Source organism: Strix uralensis, chromosome 1, assembly GCF_047716275.1.
Source record: "Strix uralensis isolate ZFMK-TIS-50842 chromosome 1, bStrUra1, whole genome shotgun sequence".
NCBI classification, from domain to species: domain Eukaryota; kingdom Metazoa; phylum Chordata; class Aves; order Strigiformes; family Strigidae; genus Strix; species Strix uralensis.
The window spans coordinates 136339927-136362907 of record NC_133972.1 but is presented as its reverse complement, the minus strand read 5'-3'; the positions used below and the strand labels follow the sequence as shown (position 1 = coordinate 136362907).

The following is a 22981-nucleotide window of genomic DNA, read 5'->3' as shown; positions in this document are numbered from 1 at the left end:
TTTCTTTTAAGCAGAAAGGGGGGTATAGTGCCTTACGATGATGCTAAGCAGGGCTTCAGAGTGGTTCTTAGGAAGACAGGAAGAATAATAAGAATAATTTAGACACCAGTAGTCTTTATATGTAACTTTAAAATCCTTGCTGAAATTATATCTTCCAGACAAAACCATACCTTTATATATGACTTCAGTACTAAATGTCTTAAAAGTACTTTAAAATGTGAATCATGAGTGGAAAACTTAGAGGATTTAAACAACAGGACTGAAAATATTTTTTTTTAAATGTTCACGGATCTAGTATAATGCATTTAATGGTTTGATGGGAATAGATGTGACATTAGAATGCTTATGGGTCCCCCTAGTGGTGTGAAATGATAGGGAATACTTTCAAATTATTCATAAATAGAACATTATTTGTATTCTGGAAGGTGTTAGAAATTTGGTTATAACTGGCATGTGAAATTGAATATTTCTTTCAAACGTATATATTTACAGGTAGTAGAAACTTTCAGATATTGTCAGGTTTGGTGATAGTATCTGCTGTGCAAAAATGATAAATGTGTAGCTGAGTTTTATATGGGAAAAATGTGAGACATTACTTCCATAAAAAGAAGAGTTTTCCTTGAATTTCTTAGGAAAAAACCTCCTCTGGTGGATCTACGCACCCCAAATTTCAGGTTTCGTGTTCAAGCATAAGATCGATCCATCCTCAAGTATTTTTTAATTACTTTTTCTGTTGGTGGAAGTGATACCCAAGATCCTCAGTTAAGCATTTTCTATTGGTAATAGCAAAATTCAATTATTTTTATCACAGATAATTTCTTACTTACCTTTTGGGCTGTAGCAGGGAAGAAATGGAGGTATAGTTCTTATGCTGGATTGCCTTGTTTCAACCAGGACCCATCAGAGGCTGTGAGTCTTTATCTTTGTGTGAAAAGACAGTAGAAGCATTTTGCTAGGATTTAAGGGTTTTATTAATAAAAAATTAAACCGAACCAGAATTAAGTTGTCATTCTTCCTTTAGTTGTTCTTACTGTATGATAGATGAGAATAAGTATATCGGTATATTATGATTTTGTAAGTGATTGTCACTTGTCTTTTCTCTACATATTTTGTATTTTTATTTCAGCATGAGAAAAATAAATATTTAATATCCCTGTGAAATGTGATAAAATTAATTTTTTAGGTTGTCATGAAGGACAACACTTAAGATGGGGAGTTGGGAAGAGATTAAAATAAGTGTCTTGGAATACAGAGGAAATCTTTTGCATGAAGACAACTTGCATAATTTTATTTTTTTGCTGTATATGCATAACATTAGCAAAATAACTGATGTTAGTAAATGGAATGATTCCTTTTATTTTAGAGAGGCATTTTTTAATTATACCAACATCTCACTTAAGAGGCTTAGAAACAAGTATATAACCATTTTAATAAATACATTGTAAGTAATAAATACTTTGGGTGATATTCTACCTTTAAGTAGGGCATGAAGAGTTAAGAAGGGAAGAAGAATTTCATAGGAAAGCTACTGTTGACTAGGAATAGAGGCCTATAGTTTCAGTCCTCTGGTTCCTTGCATCAAAGGCACTTCTGAATGCTGTAGCTTCCTTCTTGACAGTCCCAACATCCTAAGTTTGCTTTCATTGTGTTTTGGCTCTCAAGACTGTAAATGTCCTACATTCATTTATTTATCATTCTAATTTGTCCTTATCTCTTAAGAGCAAATGGTCACTATTGGATATGAGAGAGGCATTTAGCACACTGAAAGATCCAAATGAAATGAAGGACGTTTGGGCTGGGAGGAGGGATGTTTTTGCAGCATGCTTTTTCTTGAGAAAATGTAAGGCTCTCTTCACTCTTCACCTTTTTCTTTCCATTATAAATACATTATTGAACCTTGCTTTGGTAGGGTCTCTGAAATTAGCATCTCGTTTCGTGACTCATGGTAGAAGAGGGTAGGCTGACATTCTCTTATTAATCATGCATATAAAGGGAATGAGTTTTCTGCTTCTGCCAGGAGGGAAATACCAAGTTTCTATTGCACAACTGTATCATTCAGTTTACCAGTCCTTCCTCTGAACTTGTCTTTGCTGGTTTGCCAGAACCACAAAACAGTTGATTTTTGTATCCTTCATAATAATTTATCTGTGAGGAAAAGGAAACTGCAAGCACGGGAGCTATCAGTGTTTCTGCAGCTGAAGAACCTATCTTTTTTCTCCTTTTCTTTTTTTTCCCCTTCTCCTTCCTTGAAAGCTAGCTATTTTCTTTTTCAGCCTCCCTTTTAAATTAATTACCTGTCAAACCTCCACATCTGACTCACCTGTTCTGAATTGTGCCATGGCAAATGTTTGGCTGTTAAAGAGAGAGCAATTTACTTTTTGGGTTGGTGTAGTCCCCTGAATTAGGTGTTCTTGAACTGCAGAGGTCTGGTAGGGCTCGAAATACCTTCTCTTTTGGAAGTTATTCTGATCGTTGCAAATCTAAATAAGACATTTGGTCAAGCTGTTATGACCTAACTTGGGCTATACATGTGGAGTAAATAATAGTTCAGAGGGAAGTGCACAGCCCTGCTGCTGGGGAGGAACACCCCCAGGCACCAGCACAGGCTGGGGGCTGAACAGCTGGAGAGCAGCTTGGCAGAGAAGGAACTGAGGGTCCTGGTGGACATGAAGTTCAATATGAGCCAGCAACACGCCCTTGCAGCAAAGAAGGCTATTGGTATCCTGGGTTGCATTAGGAGAGGCATTGCCAGTAGGTCGAGGGAGGTGATCCTACCCCTCTACTCAGCACTACTGAGGTGCCTGCCCAGTGCCAGGACCAGAGGCAGTGGGCACACACTGAAACACAGGTGGTTCCCTCTGAACATCAGGAAATGCTTTTTCACTGTGAGGGTGACCGAGCACTGGCACAGGTTGCCCAGGGAGGTTGTGGAGTCTCCATCCTTGGAGATACTCAAAGGCTGTATGGACACTGTCCTGGGTAATGTGGTCTAGGTGGCTCTGCTTGAGCAGAGGAGTTTGGCCAGATGACCTCCAGAGGCCTTTTCTGACCTCAGCTGTTCTGTGATTTTGTAATAGCAGCATTGCTGCCAGGGAAGCTGGAATGAAGTAGGCTTTGTTGTTTGTTTGAATTACATCAGCTGGAGCAGTGCTCTTTTTTCTTTTTTCCTCTTTTTTTTTTTTTTTAACTGAGGGGGAGAAAACATGGGATTAATGCATAAGAGTAGTGGCTTATGAACCATACAAACTGATAATTTAGAGAATTTAAAAATATTTTTAAGATTAATGTCTCAATAGCATATTGCAAAGTAAAGAGGAATAACTGCTCAGTTTCACAGAAAACTGAGTAATTCATTTGCCTTTGTACCCATATCATCATCAGAAAAAGTACTGAAACAAAACCATGGGCATCCCCCCAAGTGACTTACAGACACAAATATAGGTGAAACACAGGTCTATAGTGCCAAATTACTGCATTTCTGTGTTCTGTTGGGTGCTTTGCTGACAAAAGCTGTTGTTCTACTTGTATTGCCTACATCATACTGTTCTGCCAAAGATTAACGGGTGGCATCTGTGACACTTATTTGTAGCATGACAACAAAAGTAGGGTTTTGTTAGCTATAGATCTGTAAAAGAGTACTTATCAAGAAAGTTATCTGTACTTCCAGAAGAGTGCTGATTTCTCCTAATTAAATATTTCATTTTATTGAGATTCAGTGAAGTTCCTGGATTTTGTATGTGACTTTGTGGACATTTTAGATCATTTTAAGACCTAAAGATACCCATTTCATGTTATTTTATTTCAAACCTAATGACTTCTGTTCTGAAATTCAGATTTTAAGGGACTGGATCAAGATTGAGGGGGGAAAAAACTTCTTACCTGAAGCCTACACTCTGTTAAGAGAAAGGGCTGTATTGCTCCCTGCTTCTCTGATCTGCAGACTGGCAGCGCTCAGACTGTAATCTCATGTTAATGAACGCGATTAGAAATATTGGTAGAGTAATGCAGCATGACAGAATCTGTTTATTTGCCTGCTGTATGCGTGAATGTTGCTTTATAAGCAACCTTTATCGTACATAGTACACCTCCTTACATAACTGGGATATATAGATACCAGTGTCTTCTGAGGCAGTGCCCTTGGCCTTAAGTATGATGACTTGAAGAAAGATATTTCATGTGAAATTGTCTGTATTAGCCCTTTGAAACTGATAGGAACTTCAGTATCTTGATGAAGTGTTTCAGGCATGCCTGAAAGAATATTCCAGTTTTTGTCAATTTGATGTCTGTTAGTACAGACTGTTGATGTGCAGAGCTGCTGCATTTGGTTAGATATTATATGTTCGTGCAATTGTCAGTTCTGTTCAGAGGTGTTTTATTAGTGTGGATTGGAAATTAATATATTAATGAGTTAATGTAGACCAGAAAGTACATTGGAACTTCTGCAGGGAGAAGAATTTATATGGATAAGGATTTATCTTATGTTGAATTAAACTGCTTTCACTAGAAATCACTGAGGTTTTTAACTGAGGTTTTTAACAAGGCCACACCTTCCCCTGTAAAATATTTCAGACTGACTTTAAGAACAAAAATTGTAACGGCCTACTTCACCAATTTGTAATACACCTTATTCTTGGAAGGGCAAGAGGTTTATGCTGCAAAGTTGAGTTCGTGTTGATTTTGAGCATCTGCATTTTTGGAAAAGAGCATGTTTGCATTGACTTTCTTTCTTAATACTTTTTTTTTTTTTAACAGAAGTAATTTCAGACACAATGAGGGACTGTCAAGATTATTGACTGGTTATATACAACTGCTGTTAGGGGTATTGCTGAAAAGAAAGTAAAGGCTAAGTTTGGCCTTATGTATTTCAGAATTAAAATATCTGGCCTGTTGCAAAGAAACTGTAGCTATGTGTAGTTTGATCTTCAGGTTTCTAAAACACTTCAAGCATATCAAGTGGAACTGATCGTAAACTAGCATCAGTCATTTGAATAAACCAGTTAACCTAGGAAGAGTAAAGCAAAATATTTGTATTAATCTTTGGAAACAGGGTAAAACAATTTTCTGTAGTGTTTTCACTGTACTGGGAAAGGGAATTACATATGCCATGAAAGTAAATGTGGTACTTGTTTGGCAGAGGAGAGGTTCTGAGCATAATTATCTGCAAAAGCACCAAAATCGGTTGAGTGTGTTTAAAACTTTGCCAGTAAAGAGAAGTTCTGAGCTTTAAAATCCATATAGAAGTTATTTGTATGTGCTCAAAACCTACTTGTAACTCCTGTATCAACACACAATTACTGATATTCTCTTGCTGGTGTACATATCTTCTGTGATTTGCTAGGGACATGGATTGAATGTGTATACATGAGAGCAGTTTTCCAAAAAAGAAGTTGTTTGCAGTAATTTGTGTGTTTTTACACAAATTCCATAATATTTCTGTTTTTTCAATAACAGAGTTCCTTAAAAAGATGTTTCAGCTGGGATGTAAATATTTGTTTTTCTTCACAGGATACATACACAGAAAACTTTCTGTTCTAAGCCATAGCTCTGCACTTACTATTAATAAAAATACCTGTATTTGTGGCTGAAACATTCAGTACACAAAAAAATTGCATCGCCTTTGTTGTACCAAACTTCCCTGAACAGTCATCTTTTTGATAAAGGTTTTTTAGAGAGAGTATTTATTTTCTTGTTTTTTGTAGCAAATTCTGAAATCGAGGTGTCTGTGTCTGCGAGAAATGTGAGAAGGTTGCTTAGTTTCCAGCGATACCTGAGATCTTCCCGTTTTTTCCGTGGTATCACTGTTCCAAATTCTTCAAACATTTTAGATGATGATTATAATGGACAAGCAAAGGTTGGTTGCTTGATTTTTATTTTTTTAGTATGTTTTTTAAAATGTTTGCTAGTATATAACTATATCTGATGTTAAAAGTGCAACCAAGTACAAATTTTAAGCATGTATTTTTTTATGCGTGTATGTATTTTTTTTGCGCGCGTGTGTGTTTATATATATGTATCTTAATGTAAGTCCAGACAAAATGACATGGTTTCTAACAAGCTCCTTACCACCCACAGGTTTACTGGGATGATTTTTAGAGCTTATGTGGCTAGTGTTTTGGGTTTTTTTAAATAATGCCGGTGAATGGAGGATGCACTTTAATCCTTGAAGAAAAAGTGAGGAAAGGAAAATGAATCCGTATTTAAGAAATGTAATGGAGCAGTTTGGACAACTATCCCCCTCCCCTTTTCACTTTTAGTCTAACCTCACTAATGAACATCTGGAGGAATGACTGTCTATTCCTGAAAACTCAGTAATGTGCAGTAAATTGATTTATCAGAAGATTATTATGCCAAACTGACTTTGGCAGGCAATTCTTCTAGAAAAGTGTGATGGCTATAATATGCCTGTGCTGCAGTAAAGCAGGGAAAGCAGGTCTTGGGAAGATGGGCAGCAGTATGAAGAGAACAGCTAGTTGGATGAAAGGCAATGTGCTGGGGACAGAGGATGGATAGTGCTGAAGGGGAGTGAGCAGGCAAACATTATTCAGGGTATTCAAGATCCCAAAGGCTGTGTCGTCTTACTGACTGCATGTAGTGCTTTTTGTAATCTTGACTCAGGAAAGGAACATACTTGTAATACAACGAATGTATCCATCCTGAACACGATCAGGCTGCAGTTTAGGAAGAATCCAATAATGTGGAGGATGAATTTTAAGAATGTACATGTAGTTTAAGAGTAAAAAGATCTTGTTAATGGTCTTGTTTCTTCTGGTAGTGGAGTTTTAGTGGCTGGTAGAGAAAAGCTAGAACGTATAATTGGATCACAAACCAGCTCCGCTAATCTAATGAGAATAGCTGTTGTAAAATGTTCTGGACAGGTATTTCGCATGGAGGTATGGGAGGCAAAGATTGTGACTGCTGAACTCTGGTGAGGCCTCAAGTGCTGTTTGGTGTTCTTGTTCATCCCTGTTGCTGGAAGAACAGTTCATGTGGAGCAGCTGTGAAGAAGTGCTAGTTCAGTAAGGTGCAAAGTCAAAGGCCAGTTTCTTAAAAAAGAAATTAAAAGCTTGGCTTGTATGTCTACTAAAGCATCTAGATATTATTTCTTTTCTGTAAACAACAAGGGGAAGAGAGAAAACAAGGTAAAGGACTACAAAGATTAATTTACTAGCTAACTGCAAAAATTAAAGTGGAAGAAGTCTGAATACAGAGCTGTTCTGTCATACTGTTTCTGGTTTTAACTGAATTGTTTTAAATTGTGTATTATTTCTTTTAAGAAATTGACTAAAGGATGAAGAGAAAATCTCCAACCAGTTCTGTCAAGGCACTTCTCATTTTTTTCAGTTTTTAAATTTGTGACATGTATTTTAAAGTTTTTCTGTTATCAGACAAATTTAATTCTTCTTTTAATACTGTTTTTTGTATGTAGAAATCCTAAGACTTGTATCTGTCTCTGAAATCTTAAAGACTTGTCTGGGCTATGGGAAGATAGGCATATACTGAGAAAAAAAATGACAGCTTATGTGTTTTCTTTCAGTGTATGCTGGAGAAGGTTGGAAATTGGAATTTTGATATTTTTCTTTTTGATAGACTGACAAATGGTGAGTTTATTTTTGCTATTTCATTTGTGTTTTATCTCTTAGCATAACTTAACTATTGCTCTTGTGGTATGTGATTGCTTTTTCACTGGAAAAGCACAGATTTCATCAAGTAGTAGTTTTTGATTTAATAGTGTTTGATCTAAATCCTAGTTTGCCTGGTCACTGTTAAAATACTGTTACTGTCCTTGATTTGTAGAAGAGGCCCTTGTACTTTGTAGGTTGCTGTTCTCTCTTAGTAATTTAAAGTAGTAATTTGATATAAATTAACAAATAATTTTGCTAACTTAATCTTTTTTTTTTAATTACAGAGTGCTGGTAATTTATATGGTTGTGTCCAGAAGGTCATTTATATTGAACAAGTATTTTTCTGATAAATTTAATGTTAGATAGAGCAGTTCTTTTACTTTACAATAAGAAGGCATGTTGATATGAATGCATTATGACATAGAATACCTAGAGAAATAGGAATTAAGCAGACAGAAGTTTGCACAAAAGACAAAAAGGAAGAGAATACTACGATTAGTTTTGTGCACACATTACAAATAGTGTTAGGAACTACAGAAGTAGTTGGCTTAAAAAAATATCAAAGTATTGTTTAAGTTATGGATAGACAGAAAAGAGATTTGTAAATGTGCTGGAAAGAAGGGAGGGCTGCTGCAGTGAGTAGGGTGAAGTTTTGTATTATAATTGCAACAATGGAAGCTGAATTTTGAATAGAATGAAAGATGATGAGTGAGTCCGGTATCATGGTGACATCTGTGCCAGTGTGGTAAGAGAATGGAGGGCAGCTCTTGTGGGTTTTACATCAGTCAAATGGACTTGGTGGCAGAGATGCAGTCAGAGTGTTTAAAGTTGGCAGAAAGAGAAGTGAAGTTCAGAAAAGGAAATGAGGTGCCAAAAGATAATTTTCTCTCCCGTTTTGTTGAAGGGATGCTTGGCTTAATCTGGTGTAAAAGAAATATCCTCACAGTTTTGATTTAATACAGAGATGGATAGAAAAGATGAAAACAGCAAGGATTTTTAAAAATGGAATGTTTATATAGATAATGATAAACTTTAGATAACAACAAGAAAAAGCTATTTGTGCAAGTTAACTTGTTTGTAAGCATAGTTTGTTTTGGATTGGTTTTATCAGATGAGAGTAATCTGAAGTCATCCTTCGTATAAGAGGCCTTTTCTACATTTTAAATATGCTTTTTCAAATACAGTTTAGATACTACCAGTACAGCTTCTACTGTGGAAGCCTTCTTATACCATCCATTTTGCATCCTAACTTAATCATTTTAGGGGGACGTTTTGAACATGCAGTCTTGTTCTCGAAAGTTTGTAAGGGGAGAATGCTGTGTATATAAAACTGCTTGATGAGCTACCCTGGATGAGCCTGTAAGACACAAGTTAGTAAATATTGTTCAAAGAATTGTGTATCTTGTGAGGAAGTGGCATTCACGTGTGAATACATTAAGCCTAGCAATAAGCTAGATTTAGCAGAAGTTTTTGTCCTTTTGTACCTCAGTTTCTGTCTGTGCTAGGTTCTTTAATACCTGCTAAATGAAGATTGTTAGAGTCAATATACCAAAACTGAGTTATCTGCCACTACATGTTTGCAGAGTAAATAACAGGCAAGCTATTGCAAGTAAACATTTGCAGGCTGTTTTTCTTATCTCTTACAGTTTTACTTGTTTTACCACTCCAAGTGATTGTAATATTATAGCTATGAGTAGGTGAAGTATATTGTAAGCTTGTAATGGAATACATTTCCTAGAGAAATTTAAAGCTTCCTGAGTTCCGGGTGCAATAAAGAGTAGTTTAGCAAAATACATGATGAAAATGAGAGATAGCATATGTACAATGTATGCTAATAGGTAGTGTTGGTTAGCTTTTTTCTTTACCTGATTATTTTTGTGTTTGGTTTTAAGCTGTATGTCTGTGATATGTTTCATCTTGGTATTTATAAAGTTGAATACTGTTGTTGTAACAGGTTTGCACGTCGAAACCTATTGCTTTTTGATGTTCAGTAACATTCTCATTCTGTCAGTTGACAGTGGACAATTGGTGAATTCATTATAATTATGCAAAACCACTGGTGATTACTAGAGGATGTCATGCAGTAAGATTTAAATATTTATCATAAATTGGTGTAGAGAAATTTGCTTGTATAATTTTTGTGACCAATTTGTTTGAAGTAATACATTTCTTATGAAAGAGTCACTGATTTCATGGCTTCCAATGAATTAGTATTTTCATCTTATTTTTAGGAAACAGTCTAGTCAGCTTAACCTTTCATCTGTTTAATCTTCATGGACTAATTGAACACTTCCAGTTAGATACGATGAAACTTCGTAGATTTTTGGGTAAATACAGCTTTTTATTATGATGAATATTGCTGTTTATCCGCATTTTTATATCTTAACTGAAGTGCTGGTTATAGTTTAGCAATAAGGTTTGAAGAGTACTGATACAGTCCAGATTGTGCAGTGATTTAAATTGTATTGATTGGGACAATTTGTCAAAGTTTCTATGAGTATAGAAATCTCCATGTTAAATCCAAACAAGTATTAACAAGGTTAGTAGTTTGTAGCAGATGCTGTATTGTATTTATTAAATCTAAATAATCACGAATATGTGTGACATTGTGTGACATTTTTATTGAAGAATGGACAGCTTCTTTCTTTGTTTTGATTTTCAGTTTTGTTTTAATCTTAATTTCTGAAGTTCATTATATAGTTTCCTAACTGTATTGAACATGCCAGCTTGGCCATATTTAATGGTGCCAATTTGATGTTCTCTCTTGCTGGCTCAAACTCTCCTACAAATAAGCACTGTACCATGGGCATAATTTCTCCATAGACAGACCGCAAGACAATTTTACTTGAATGTTTGGGCCCGTGGCGCTGGAATGCTTCAATGGAAAGAACTGTAAATACGATGTAGAATATTCGAACAAAGTGGTACTTACACTTGACAGCTGAAAGAGCTGTCTCTCTGCATCCCCATAGACACCAATGCTGGTGTGAGACTTCCCTCAGTTCTTCTGTGACAGTACCTTTTATTTAATTTTGTGGAGTGGGATGCTTTTTTTTTAACTGAGGAGAAACAAGTTTCTGGTCCCTTTTAGCAGGCTTTCACAGTTTCACAGAAATCAATTTTGTGGTTACAAAGCTTGTCATCTAACAGGGGAGAAATCACACTTGGAAAGCTTTTCTCCCCTTTCAAATAAGGGAAGGTTTTTGTCTTCATCATTTAGTTCTCTTTCAGCTTTAAAAAAATCCAGTTCTGTCTTGCATTTCATGTTGTTCTAACGTGGATTCAATTCCTTCCATTTTCAAAAAGGTAGATCAACTGACCTTGAGGACTGATATATTGGAATGGAAAGAAAACAAATGTAAAAATCTGGTCTTAGGCTACTCAATTTGTAACTGAGTGTGTTTCGTCTTTCTCATCTTGCTTATTTCCTGGTTCGTTGAGATTTAGCAAATGACAGTACTTGAAATGAAAGGCCAGGTAGGAATGACTGGATTAGTTAACTGGTTGTCAAAAGATAACAATAGTCTTAACTACATATGAGTACTCAGTCGTAAGTTAAGTCAAAAGTGAAATTAGACTTGGAAGAAGACAAAATTTTATTCTAGCTTTGAAATTCACCACCTTTCCCCTTTCATTAATACCTTCTACTTAATAGCAGTAAGAAAAACACTTTTTAGCTCTGGCCTAGCCCATCTGTCCAATCAAGGAACGTTTCTTCCAAATACAGCTTTTTAGCATGAACCCAATTAATTCTTTTCTTTTTCTACCTCTTATACCCTAGTCCAAAAAAATCTGAAGATCAAATTCCAGGAGACTAAGGACAGCTCAAGTGGTCCACAGTGCCACACAAATTTCACTTCATTTGAGAACTCACTGGAATCTTAAGGAGAGAAATCTGATTTTAGTCCTCAGCAGGATCTCAGCATTTTATTTTTTTGTGTGTGTATATATATATATATGTCACATCATATGTGTGTGTGTATATATATATGTTTGTTTATACACATACACAGTCTTTCTGTGATTTCCAAAGGTTACTTGAAGATCTGTCTCTTCCTACTGTGTGTTTTCAAGTTCTTATTCCAGACCTGAACAGGGGGAGAGAAAATAGAGTACTACATTCCTGGAAACATAGGGTTGTTGTGCCATTCTAGTTCTAGCAAACTATGATCAAAATATTGTCCTAGGTCTGCTTTATTAAATAAGAAAATTGTAGACTTCAGGTAGCTGGACCAGTCTACAAGCCACAAAAAATTGAGGAGTAAGCCAAGGACATCCTCATTCATGCACTGTATGTGAGGAATAGGTGAAAGGGAGTTCTCCTGCAGGTTAATAGAGCCTGAAGATGCTTATTTTTGTTATTTTCTGTATGAGGTGTCAGCTGTGCATTGAGTACTATTGAGATTACATGATGGTTACCATATTCGACTTTTCATGAACCACAGCTTTTCACAAATACCGTAGCAGTAATACTCTTAACATTACAGTCACAATTACATGGAGGGTACTGGTTTGTAACCTGAGTAGAAAAGGTTGTGGGCATGTTTGTTCAAATGGGACTGACAGACTAATTAGCCAGGAAAATATTTGAGCTTGAAAGAGCTAATGTGTCATATCAGGCAAAACTTCAGAATATCGTTTGATTGCTGTGCTTCAGATCTTCTCCCCCTCCATGGTTTTTAACATTATAGTTCTTTCACTCTATGTACTCAAGCTAATGTTCTTTTAAAGTAGTTTACCTATAATGTTTAAAGATAGCCAGGAAGATGGAGGAAAGTAAGGAAGAAATTAAATAGGGAATATTAAATCTAGGAGTGATTAGTCAGGCCATCGTCTAAATGAGATTCTTTTCTAAATTGCATATAGGCTTAAATTTGTCTGAGTACAAGTATGAGAAGATGCCTAAACTGTGTAGAGGTGGCTTTGGCTTTCCATGACCACTCTCTTGAAGGGGAAAGAAAAAAATTTCATATGACAGGAAAACAGTGCCTAATTCCTCTGATCCTGTCTGTTTCCAAAGCATGATATGAAGTCATCCTGATGCTTTAGTAAATCGTATCATCTTCATTTTGTGTTCCAGGTTGCCGCAACATTCAGGCAGGCTAGATTATCAAAGGGAGCCTTTTCTGGGAAGCTCTCAAAGTCAGAGGATCTCAGATTATATGTTGATTTCAAGTTGTTTAATTTTTGCTCTGAGATGACTTTACATGTAGTTGATTTCCTTTAGAAAATACTGTTTCTTCACATAAAAATCTTTTTTATCTGTGTTGTGGTTCAGCTGACGATTTATTGAGTTTGACACTTTTATGTGTATGTAACTTGTGATATTGCATATTTCTGTGCCTAACAAGGACATATAAAATGGTACTTGAAAAAATTGCTATTTTATTTAAATTTGGATATTTGTTGTTTTCCTGCAGTTATGGTTCAAGAAGATTATCACAGTCAAAACCCTTATCATAATGCAGTTCATGCTGCTGATGTGACTCAGGCCATGCACTGTTACTTAAAAGAGCCCAAGGTAAGGGAGTGTTCTCAATTTCACATCATATGTACATACAGAAATACATGTATTTGTGTGTGTGCATATAAATGGATTGTGTGCACATGTATACATATATGTGTGTATGTACACACACACTTTTTATTAAAAGCAAACAAACCTAAAAAGCCACCAAAAAGACTTTGAACACAAAAAGGCAGGGAATTACTCTCCATGTTGCTGAGACTGTGGGTTCACACTTAGCAGTATGCTTTTCTTTTTTTCCCTCTTCTGAGCTGGCATTGTCTTCTGTGTGGCTTTGTGTTGAACCAGAATAGGGAATTGATTAAGATTGCAGATGTTTAACATAGCACAGTGCCCCAAGACATTTACATAGAATTGCAGCCTGACTCAGAGCTGGCAATAATAAACCTGTGTATTTGTCATTTGGGGTTGGGGTGGGGTTTTTTTCCTCCAGAAACTACCATTACCCTTGCTTTGCTCATCATGAAATGTTCATGAAATGTTCATGTTGCTGCTAGAGGCACCTTAAAGCAAGACATCAGGAGTTCTCTTTGGCCTTTCTTTCTAAAAAAAGCCCAGTGTGACAGACCTTAAAGAGCTGAGCTAATTGAGTGTTTCTTACTACGTGGACTGCTGTCAGTCTGCTGTGAGTGATGTCTTAGACATTTTCAGGACTAAGTCCTGTATTAATGTATTAAATTGAAAACTGTAGTGCTTTCTAGCCAGGTGAGACAAGTTACCTACCTTGATGCAGATTATCACCAGTCTGGTATTCCCTTGAACAGCATAGCTCTTTATTCTGCTTCTGAAGTAAAAACAAATAAGTTCTGGCTCCATGGATGTTTTCCAGAGGCTCTTTGCCCACTCCTCCCACTCTGTTTCTCAGTGCTGCTCTCAGATCAATTGTTGGTGCAGTGAGCCAAATCAGAGCTGATGCATGATGAGCTTTTTTTATGGCATGCAGTTTGGAAGCTCTGAGCATTTTTTTATTTAATACTCGTGATGGAAGTTTTGTAATGCTTCAGATACAAGTATAGGCATTGTATTTTTAGTAACATATACAGCTACTGGTTCTATTGCACCAAAGTACATTATAAACATGTGAGGCATGATAGATGGCTAATGCAACAGGGAGTATAAACTTCTGTCCTCACAGGGTGTTTGCTGCATTTCACTTTTGTGCAGACAGAACTGTCCTCTCTGTTTTAGTGCAAGCTAGACTTTATTACTGAGTTTAACTCACAAACCTCCCAACCAGAATTAGTAACAGCTATGAGCAGTGAAAATAAGTCCGTGCAGCTTCATGCTGAGTTGACATGCGCGTACTTCTTGAAAATATTTATTTTGGGCAGATTCTCCTCCTTTGGTTCTTTTCCTGGTAGACTTTTTGAAATAATTTTGCGTGAGAGTTAGAATGTAGAGAATGGATTTCTAAAGTCTTCCAGAGCATTAGTTTCTTCCTTTTAAGATGAAAAGTTTTAATGGTTTTTTTTTTTTTTTTTGAAATATACTCTGTATTTAAAGCAGAATTGACACATACAGACAGACTTGGTAAATGAGATGGAGAGCTAATTTTAAGAATTTGCTGCTTTTACAGGATCTAGTTAGAAATAGTACTTCATTACCAGCCAGAAAGTAGCATTTTGTATGCCAGTATTTTTTAAGACTGAACCTTCCCCTTTAGAAAGAATAATGCTTTAAACCATTGTTGAAGTTTTATAGCTTTTGGGGGAGAAAGACTCTGAAAAGTCAGTGGAATATTAGTTTTACATTATTGAAGTTTTTTCTGTGTTCCTATGGCCTGTTAATTACTAAAAAAGAAGCAAAAATGTGACACCCATACCCTTTTTCTGAAGGCACACTTGCATTGCTAACAATTACATTTGTTATCTTACAGCTTTCCAAATCTTTAACTCCATGGGATGTTCTGCTTAGTTTAATAGCAGCTGCCACACATGATTTGGATCACCCAGGTGTTAACCAACCTTTCCTAATTAAAACAAACCATTACTTAGCAACTTTATATAAGGTAAGGACAAGATCGGTTCTTTTGTTAATACCAGGTTTGGTGAATGCCTGAGGAGTACAGAAAAGGAATCTAAATTGTGATGTGTTTAGCTAGTGGTAGGGCTGAATCCAGACATTGTTTCCATGCCACTGGGATGAAAAAAATGTGCAAGTTAACAAAGTATTAAGGATTTGTGAATTTTAATCTCCTTTTAAAAAAAAAAAAAAAAAAAAGTAAATATAAGAAAAACGCCACCTCTAAAACCCAACAAAACTCTCTGTGGTACCTCTCTTAGTCTATAGCTCTTCAGTTTAAGAAAAAGTCACTGAAACCTGTAATACCCTTTTCATTTGCAGAATACCTCAGTATTGGAGAACCATCACTGGAGATCAGCAGTGGGGTTGCTGAGAGAGTCTGGTTTATTTGCACATATGTCATTAGAAAACAGGTACATTTATACAAAATAGTATAGATTAATTTAAGATGTAAGCAAGCTGCCACTGAAGAAAGACAGCCTTGCAAAACAAGCTACGTTATTGCATGGTAGTTCTGAATACAAAACATAGATTATGATCTATTTTAAGAATTCCTGGATACCATGCTTTGGAGTAGAGCAGTTCATGGTGCAATGTGATATTTGGAAAATAACATGTACTGTGAGCCCACTGAAGAAGTGTATTCATATAGTCAAGCACCTGTTCAGATTAAACTTGGCAGCCTTTTCTCATTCTGCCAGCACAACTGTAGTTTAAAATAGACCCTCTTCACCTACTTTAGCAAGAAAAAAGCTTTAAACAATTAGTTTGTGCATTTTGAAGGGGGGGAGGGGGGGGGTGGGGGAAGAGAGGGTGGAGGGGAGCTAAAACTGTTTCAGTCTTCCCGAAAGCTGCCAGTGAAACATCCTAGTACTTCTATGGATGTTGTAGGAATTTTTCAGAGAAGGAAAACAAAAAAAAAGAAACAGTTCAGTGAAAATGCTTGTGACTTGGATTTGTATAATAATGAATATGATGATAAAAAGACGTGTCAATTTAGTGATGGCTGTTGTTCTTAATTGTTTTTTGAATGTTTGGTATCTCTAATTTCAGGCAGCTGATGGAAAGCCAGATAGGTGATCTCATTCTTGCCACAGACATCAGTCAGCAAAATGAGTATCTGTCCATGTTTCGATCCCATTTGGATAGAGGAGACCTATGTTTAGAGAATGCGAACCATCGTCACTTCATTTTACAGGTGATCTTTGTGGTAGTATTTTTGAAAACATCACTTTAGTGTCAAAAATAATTTACTTAAAATGCTAAACAGTACTCCCAAGTATCTCCTCCTTTCAAAATGAAGTAGAAATATCTTTTAGTCATTTTGTTTCATTACAAAAAGGTTGTTCCCTCCACTTCAATCTCCCCCTGCTCCCAGCACTTCTCCCAGGTGATGTGGGGTGTTGGTAAGTCTGATAACATAGGGCTGCTCAACCAAGGAGAGTTGTGTTTCCAAGACAAGGTTTAGTGCTTCTGATGACTCCAGTGCAGTCTTGGAACTGTGAAATGCTTTGTCAGAACCTTTTTCAGGAAAGGAAAGCACTGTTGTTGTGAATCAGTTTGCAGCTGTGCTAGAGAGAGGTTTAGCAAGCTTTAAAAACAAAAGCCTTGAGAGTCTCTTTAGGTTTATAGACATTTTTATTATTGGGTTCATATTGTGGACTATAAAAGAAAGTGGACAAATAGGCAAGTTCAGTCCTGTGCAAACCACTTTTAAAAATGTGAACTTCAGAGGCAGCAATGGAAAATAGTTTGCTTGCTTTGATGTTTCTTTTTCTGAATTTATTGTTGTCTCCTGTACTAGTGAATGTACTAAATATAGTGCCCCTGAAATATACTTTGCCTTGACTGAATTTCCATATTACTCAGAGATGATCATGAGATCTGATAGTTCCCTGAGCGTTTTTTAAATATGATTATAGAACATAACTTTAGAGAAGCATAAATGGTAGGTAGGTTTGTTATTCACAAAACTTTAAATAATCTGCTGTCAGGAAATAAATAATTACAGATGCTTCTGTTGGAGGGAGAGGTAATCTAATGCTGTATGTTAACTTACTAGATGGCTTTGAAGTGCGCTGATATTTGTAATCCATGTCGGACGTGGGAGCTGAGTAAGCAGTGGAGTGAAAAAGTAACAGAGGAGTTCTTCCATCAAGGCAAGTAAGAGTAGAAGTATCTGTTGGTACATAATGTATTTATACTGTGGAGAGAGCAACCATGAGTCATAGCTGCTTGCAAATAAAGGGATTCATATTTAGGATTAATAGAGATTTACAGTACAGTACAGGATTTTTTTATTTTCATGGGTTGTACTTCTTGCAAAAGGTCATTGTTACTAAAACCCAGTGAAGAATTCTGCTTAGAATCTGAATCGAGAATGGCTGGTGCAATAGATCCTTCAGCCTGAAAGGCGCTTCAGATGAATAATTATGCTCACTTCACATTTACATAGTGGTTTCAGTAAATTATGAAATACATTCATCATGTATCTTCAATATTTAAACTTTGGCTTTGAGGCCTGTTAGTAAGCAGGTGAGAGCTAGGGAGGACATTTTTATTTACCATGCAGTTAAGGCTGCTTACTTATGTAAGCAGTTAATAAAGCTTTTAATTGACAAATGGAGTGAATTTTCTCCATTATTATTACATTTTTAAAATAATAAAGTGTGATTCTCCTTTCTTAAGGCTAGTTTAGCTGACTTGAGACCTGCTAATTTGTGCATGGATATGATAAATTGGGAACAGACTGCTCTATTTGGTGCTAATCATGTGACACTTACTCTTAGATAAAGGTGCTGGGGAAGCAGAACAACAAATTGCCTTTAGTGAGAAATTTCTGAAGGCTAAGCGATTCTCTTCCATATTACAAAGTGGGGATCTTAATTTGCCATTTCTATGGCAGTCTAGGAGGTTTTGCAAGGAAGTATGTTAATCCTTCAGGAAACCTGTGATTTGATTCTTTTTCTTTGATTATTCTTTGATGAAAAATACAAAGCACTGTTAGTTCCACTGACAGACCTACTTGGGTTTTTTTGGGAGATGGGGGAGGGAAGTAAATGCATTCAGCCAGCTGTAAAATCACCACCCTTGTTATGCAACTTGCACAACTCACCTCTGAGTGTTTGATGACTCCATTTGGGTCTGGACTTGATGACTTAATAGTTGTGTTATACTTTTGTTTCTGTAGGAGATATTGAAAAAAAATATCACTTGGGTGTGAGCCCACTTTGTGACCGACAGACGGAAACTATTGCCAACATCCAGATTGGTAACTGCAGTTCAGTTTATTTTAGTAGATTTCTTTCAGGATGCAATTTGAAAAAAGTACCTTTTAGATACATTTTCTAGAGGTCGCACCTGCTGTGTGTGTGTGGCAGCACTTTGTTACAAAGAGCAATTTTTTTCAATCTGCTATATAACATTTCACCCTTGAATTGAGGGTTTACAAAAAAGTGCTTCACTGACGGTCTTGGAGACTGAAGCCCCCTGTTACCTCACAGAGCAAGTACTATGTGGGAAGCACCTGACTGCTGCTGCCCAGAACTTCCTTCATCTGAAATGTCCAGTTTGGGAAGAGGAGTGTTGATTCCCCTTGCCCCTGCAGTCTTGGGTTGCCTTTCACAGCAAGGTTGCCACAGTAGGGTTCCAGCTTGCTGGGTTTGGCTTTTTGGAATGTTAGCGTTCCTTTCAAGTGCAGCCTTAAGAAGGGTGGTGGGCAGAGATTTGATGGAGAGTGGTAAACAGCTATTAATTCTTTTTGCTAACTTGAGTTGGATTTAAAATAGTAAAATGACTTTTCATAGTTACTTTTCATAAAGTTGCTTGTGTAGATCGAATGGGACTGTTAAAAACATAGTAAAGAAAAGAATAAATTTAACCACACGCACAGTATGAATTAGTGCTTTAAATTAGAGGCAAAAGCTGATCTGTTGAATCAGCTGTACTCTTTTAATTTAGAATGTTAGAAATTGTACATTTCTGTAATTGACAGATTCCATTTTGGTCGTCTTACCACTGAATTTTTGGTTCATAGAAACAGACACTATAAATAAGTGCACGTGCACATACATGCGAACGTATATAAATGTATGTGTGATGTTTTGTGGCCTTTTTGTTTAAAAATTCCTGTAATTTCTATTTTTAAGTATTTTTAGTCAGCTTAATATTGTGACAAGAGTATCTTCTTTGTTTTACCCCCATTTAATACAGTTCAGACTGTCTATGGGGTAATTTGTTAGAAAATCTTTTTTCAGAAATTCAGGTTTCCTAAATTAATTAGCGTGAGTTAGTTGCTGATGTTTAGATTGCAGCCTCCCCCCCCCCCCCCCCATTTCCTCCCATATTTTCCTTTATTTGGTCATCGTTGTGAAAGAAAGGAGGTTAATTTTTAATGCAATATAACGTTTTTCTTTTGACTGATGAATAAAATCTTTTACATTTTGAGAGATTATTTTGTAAAGATGCCCTAAATATTGAAAGGAATTTTTAGATGCACATTGGAGAAGAGTAGTCGGACGCACTGTTTGTTTTTTGCTACTAAATTTTATTTAAAATATTTGAGGGTGTGTGTTTTTCCCTGTTTTTTTGACTTGAATATGTTTGCTTGCTTGTTTTCGAAGGTTTTATGACCTACTTAGTGGAACCACTGTTTGGGGAATGGGCCCGGTTCTCAAACACCAGGCTGTCGCAGACGATGCTTGGCCACCTGGGACTGAACAAGGCTAGCTGGAAGGGAGTGCAGAGGGAACAGTCCGGCAGTGGTGACGATGTTGACCCCACTTTTGAGGAAATGGACTCAGACATATTACCTCAGGAACCTCGATTGTCCTGACCTCAATCTTCATGACAAAACTGCCTCTTCTCTTGGTATCTGCACGGTTGGATTAAAGGAGATACTTGCCAGCCCAAGGTTTTGGTGACACGGTAAAATGATGCCAGCATTATTTATTTCCAAGTTTTCCTTTGACACAGACCATTTGAACCAGAATTTTTTTAAACTGCAAGATCTGAACATAGAGCAATATGCATACGCCTCAGTTGGTTTTTGTTCGGAACCTTGAATATGCAAAGCACAGCAGTGACTGAGCCTTGAAGGAAGAGTACGAACGCTTCATTGTGCCACATGGCTTTGGTTTTTTTGTGAAATTTGGAATACGGTCTTCAAATCTAAGACTTGAGATGGATTGTTCCACTTTCTTGGAATTTAGCAAGACTTGCATCAATATGTTTCAAAGCATACCTTCCACTCAGTCCCTGTTTTAATACGGAAATGTGAAGTGCCCATCCTCTGCTGCCTCTGGCAAGACTTGATGTTTACAAATGTACTCTGAAACTATCGGTTCTAGACTTACCTTTGCGCATGGCTGTGAAGGAACCACTAACTTGGTTTTTTTGCTTTTTTTAAAGAAAAAGATCAAATCCGAGACTGCAGCTCTTGTTTCTTTGGATGCCAGAAAAGCCTCCCATTTGCCATAATTTTGTTTGTGCACTGGGAACTGAGCATTCATCATAGAGCACAGCCAAGCTTTACTCCAGTGCTATATGGGAATGCAATTTTTTAACGGCGGAAAACACTTCTGAATTCGGGAAGGGAAGGGGGGGTGGGGGTGGGGGGGAAGCGTCTGAACTGCATTGCGATTCTGCAGTGGAAACATCGCATGTTGTTTTCACTATTGTACACTTGAACTGCACATGCAAGAACAAGGTGGAATGTCTAAACACCATAATCAGCTCAGGGTATTTGCCAATCTGAAATAAAGTGGGATGGGAAGCGTGTCCTTCAGAACAAGGGTACAAATGCCCCTTTCGCTGCAGCGTGTGTGTATGTGTGGGTGTGTGAGTATGTTTGGGACGGGGGAGGGCGGGAGGGTACCGGGAAGGGTTTGAACGGCAACATTTTTTTTTTTTAATTTATTCTTTCAGAATGTGACAATTTCATGAACAGCCACAATGGGGAGGAAACTGTAACAAATTGCTACAGATGCCTTAAACTATGCACAAAGCTAAGTGACCAAATTTGTTTTTGATTTGAAAAATAATAATTAAAAAAAGTGCATTGTTTACGTATTCCTCCCTCTACTGAAACCTTACCCACTAATGGGTTTTTGATGGGAAAAGGAGAAAATGTTTTTTAGGACAAAATTAAAGGACTAATTTTAAACTTAAAACATTCCATTTTTGTAATTTGTTTTACATTGTTTTAAGTACAGTAAGCACAACTGTAATCTAGTTTGAGAAACTGGTGCTTTCTTTTAGTTCATTTGTATTTCCCTGTTATTATTGTAAAAGACTGTTTATTAATTCTGTTTACAGTTTGTTGCAACAGCCATTTTTGGGAGAGAGCTTCAGCGTAAAGCCATTTGTAAAGGCTTTGCCATATTCATTTTAATATGTGCCTGTTGCTGTTAACTTTTAATTAATAAAAAAAATCTTTTCACATTACGCTCCTGTACATTTAAGTTACGACCGAGTCCAGCATTATGGAAAGGTAGCTAAGGTTGCAGTCAGCTCCCACTGTAAAATAAGCCAACTTTTGGATTTGAAAATACTAGTCCTCATGCCAAAATTTATTGCCTCTTGGAGCTTGGCCTTTTACTGTTTGAACAGCAAATCCTGACTTATCAGATTGTTTCCCTTCTAAAATTAAGTTGTTTATTATTCTTTCATGTTCCCTGAAGTAGTATCATTAATCTCAAGGTGGCCATGTTTAAAAAAATAAATTTGTAATGAAACCATGTTTTTGAACCTGCGTGAACTTCCTTCCTTTGCTGTCAGTGCAAGTTCTTGCTGTTGTCTGACTTCAACAGAGAAGGATCAAATGGGATAATGAGCTTTGGTTATAACTTGCAGTAACAGAAAAGCCTTATTCAAACAGGTTGTCTTTGAAAGGGTGATAGTTGCCAGTGGTGTTGGGAACTGTCAGAACAAACAGGTAACATCTGGGTGTGAGTAACTCACTACAGAGAGACTGCAGCTAAGCTTCCTTACAGCCTGTGCAGATTTGTAGGGTTAAGTGTGGAAAAGCACTGATTCCTTTCTGACGTTTTTGAATAAAACATACGCCAAGCCTGCAGCTGTTTTCAAACCAACCACTAAAATCAGTATCTGATGATGTCTTCCGTGACTCACATTTTTTTCAAAATGGGACTTGGTTTAAAGACAGGCCTTCAACAGCAATGTAAGTGTTGCTACTTGTTACAGGCTATTTATAAGCATAATTTTAATATGTAATTTTAATGAAAATTAATGTTAATGAATTTACAAACATGTCTATAGCAATATTTCAATATAATACTTATAAACAACCTGTGATTCTTTAACACTGTGCAATCTTGCTGTCATCTGCTCTGACAGGAGTGAGTACAGCTTGTCAAGGTGTTGAACGTGAGCAGTTTTATTCTAAGCCACCTTTCCTGGAAAGGGGCTTCTGTCTTGTCCTGCCAGGCTTGATTTAGACCAAACTTAAACTGAAAAAATGTACACATTTTATTGAACATGCTGTCCAGAAACACCCTCTACAAATCTACCTTGAACTTCATGTGAGAGCTGAGCCCACGCATGCCGGGAGTGTACCTAATGTGTTGTAACTGCTAACAGCCTGTCAGCCCACCGCACTCCAGCACTGTGTTTCGGGACAGAGGCCATGTACTTGTTTTGATCTACGGATCTGCTCCCTGTGGGCTGCACTATTCACTCACCTATGCAGGCAGCTACAGACAGGCCTTAGGTTATGCCCAAGGCCTCTGCCCATGCATGTCCTTAGTTTGTGTACATCTGCTTCAGATGTTTTTCTGTGGGCAGCGGCACT

At 36.9% G+C, this 22981-nt stretch overlaps 1 protein-coding gene across 5 annotated transcripts in view; it reads left to right on the top strand.

Annotated features, from left to right (window-relative positions):
* Positions 1 to 21908, top strand: part of PDE7A (phosphodiesterase 7A) — an 80170-nt gene extending 58262 nt beyond the window's left edge. For 4 of the 5 annotated variants that reach the window (XM_074882191.1, XM_074882189.1, XM_074882194.1 and 1 more), the window contains 10 exons: positions 5700 to 5851; positions 7535 to 7598; positions 9854 to 9949; positions 13043 to 13143; positions 15026 to 15157; positions 15493 to 15584; positions 16225 to 16369; positions 17234 to 17330; positions 18362 to 18442; positions 19794 to 21908. In XM_074882191.1, coding sequence (XP_074738292.1) covers positions 5700 to 5851; positions 7535 to 7598; positions 9854 to 9949; positions 13043 to 13143; positions 15026 to 15157; positions 15493 to 15584; positions 16225 to 16369; positions 17234 to 17330; positions 18362 to 18442; positions 19794 to 20005 — 1172 coding nt within the window. In that variant the 3' untranslated portion in view covers positions 20006 to 21908. Of the gene's footprint in view, positions 1 to 5699; positions 5852 to 7534; positions 7599 to 9853; positions 9950 to 13042; positions 13144 to 15025; positions 15158 to 15492; positions 15585 to 16224; positions 16370 to 17233; positions 17335 to 18361; positions 18443 to 19793 lie in introns of all 5 variants that reach the window. The other variant, XR_012630633.1, reaches the window with a different exon arrangement.
* Positions 21909 to 22981: the final 1073 nt, after the last annotated feature.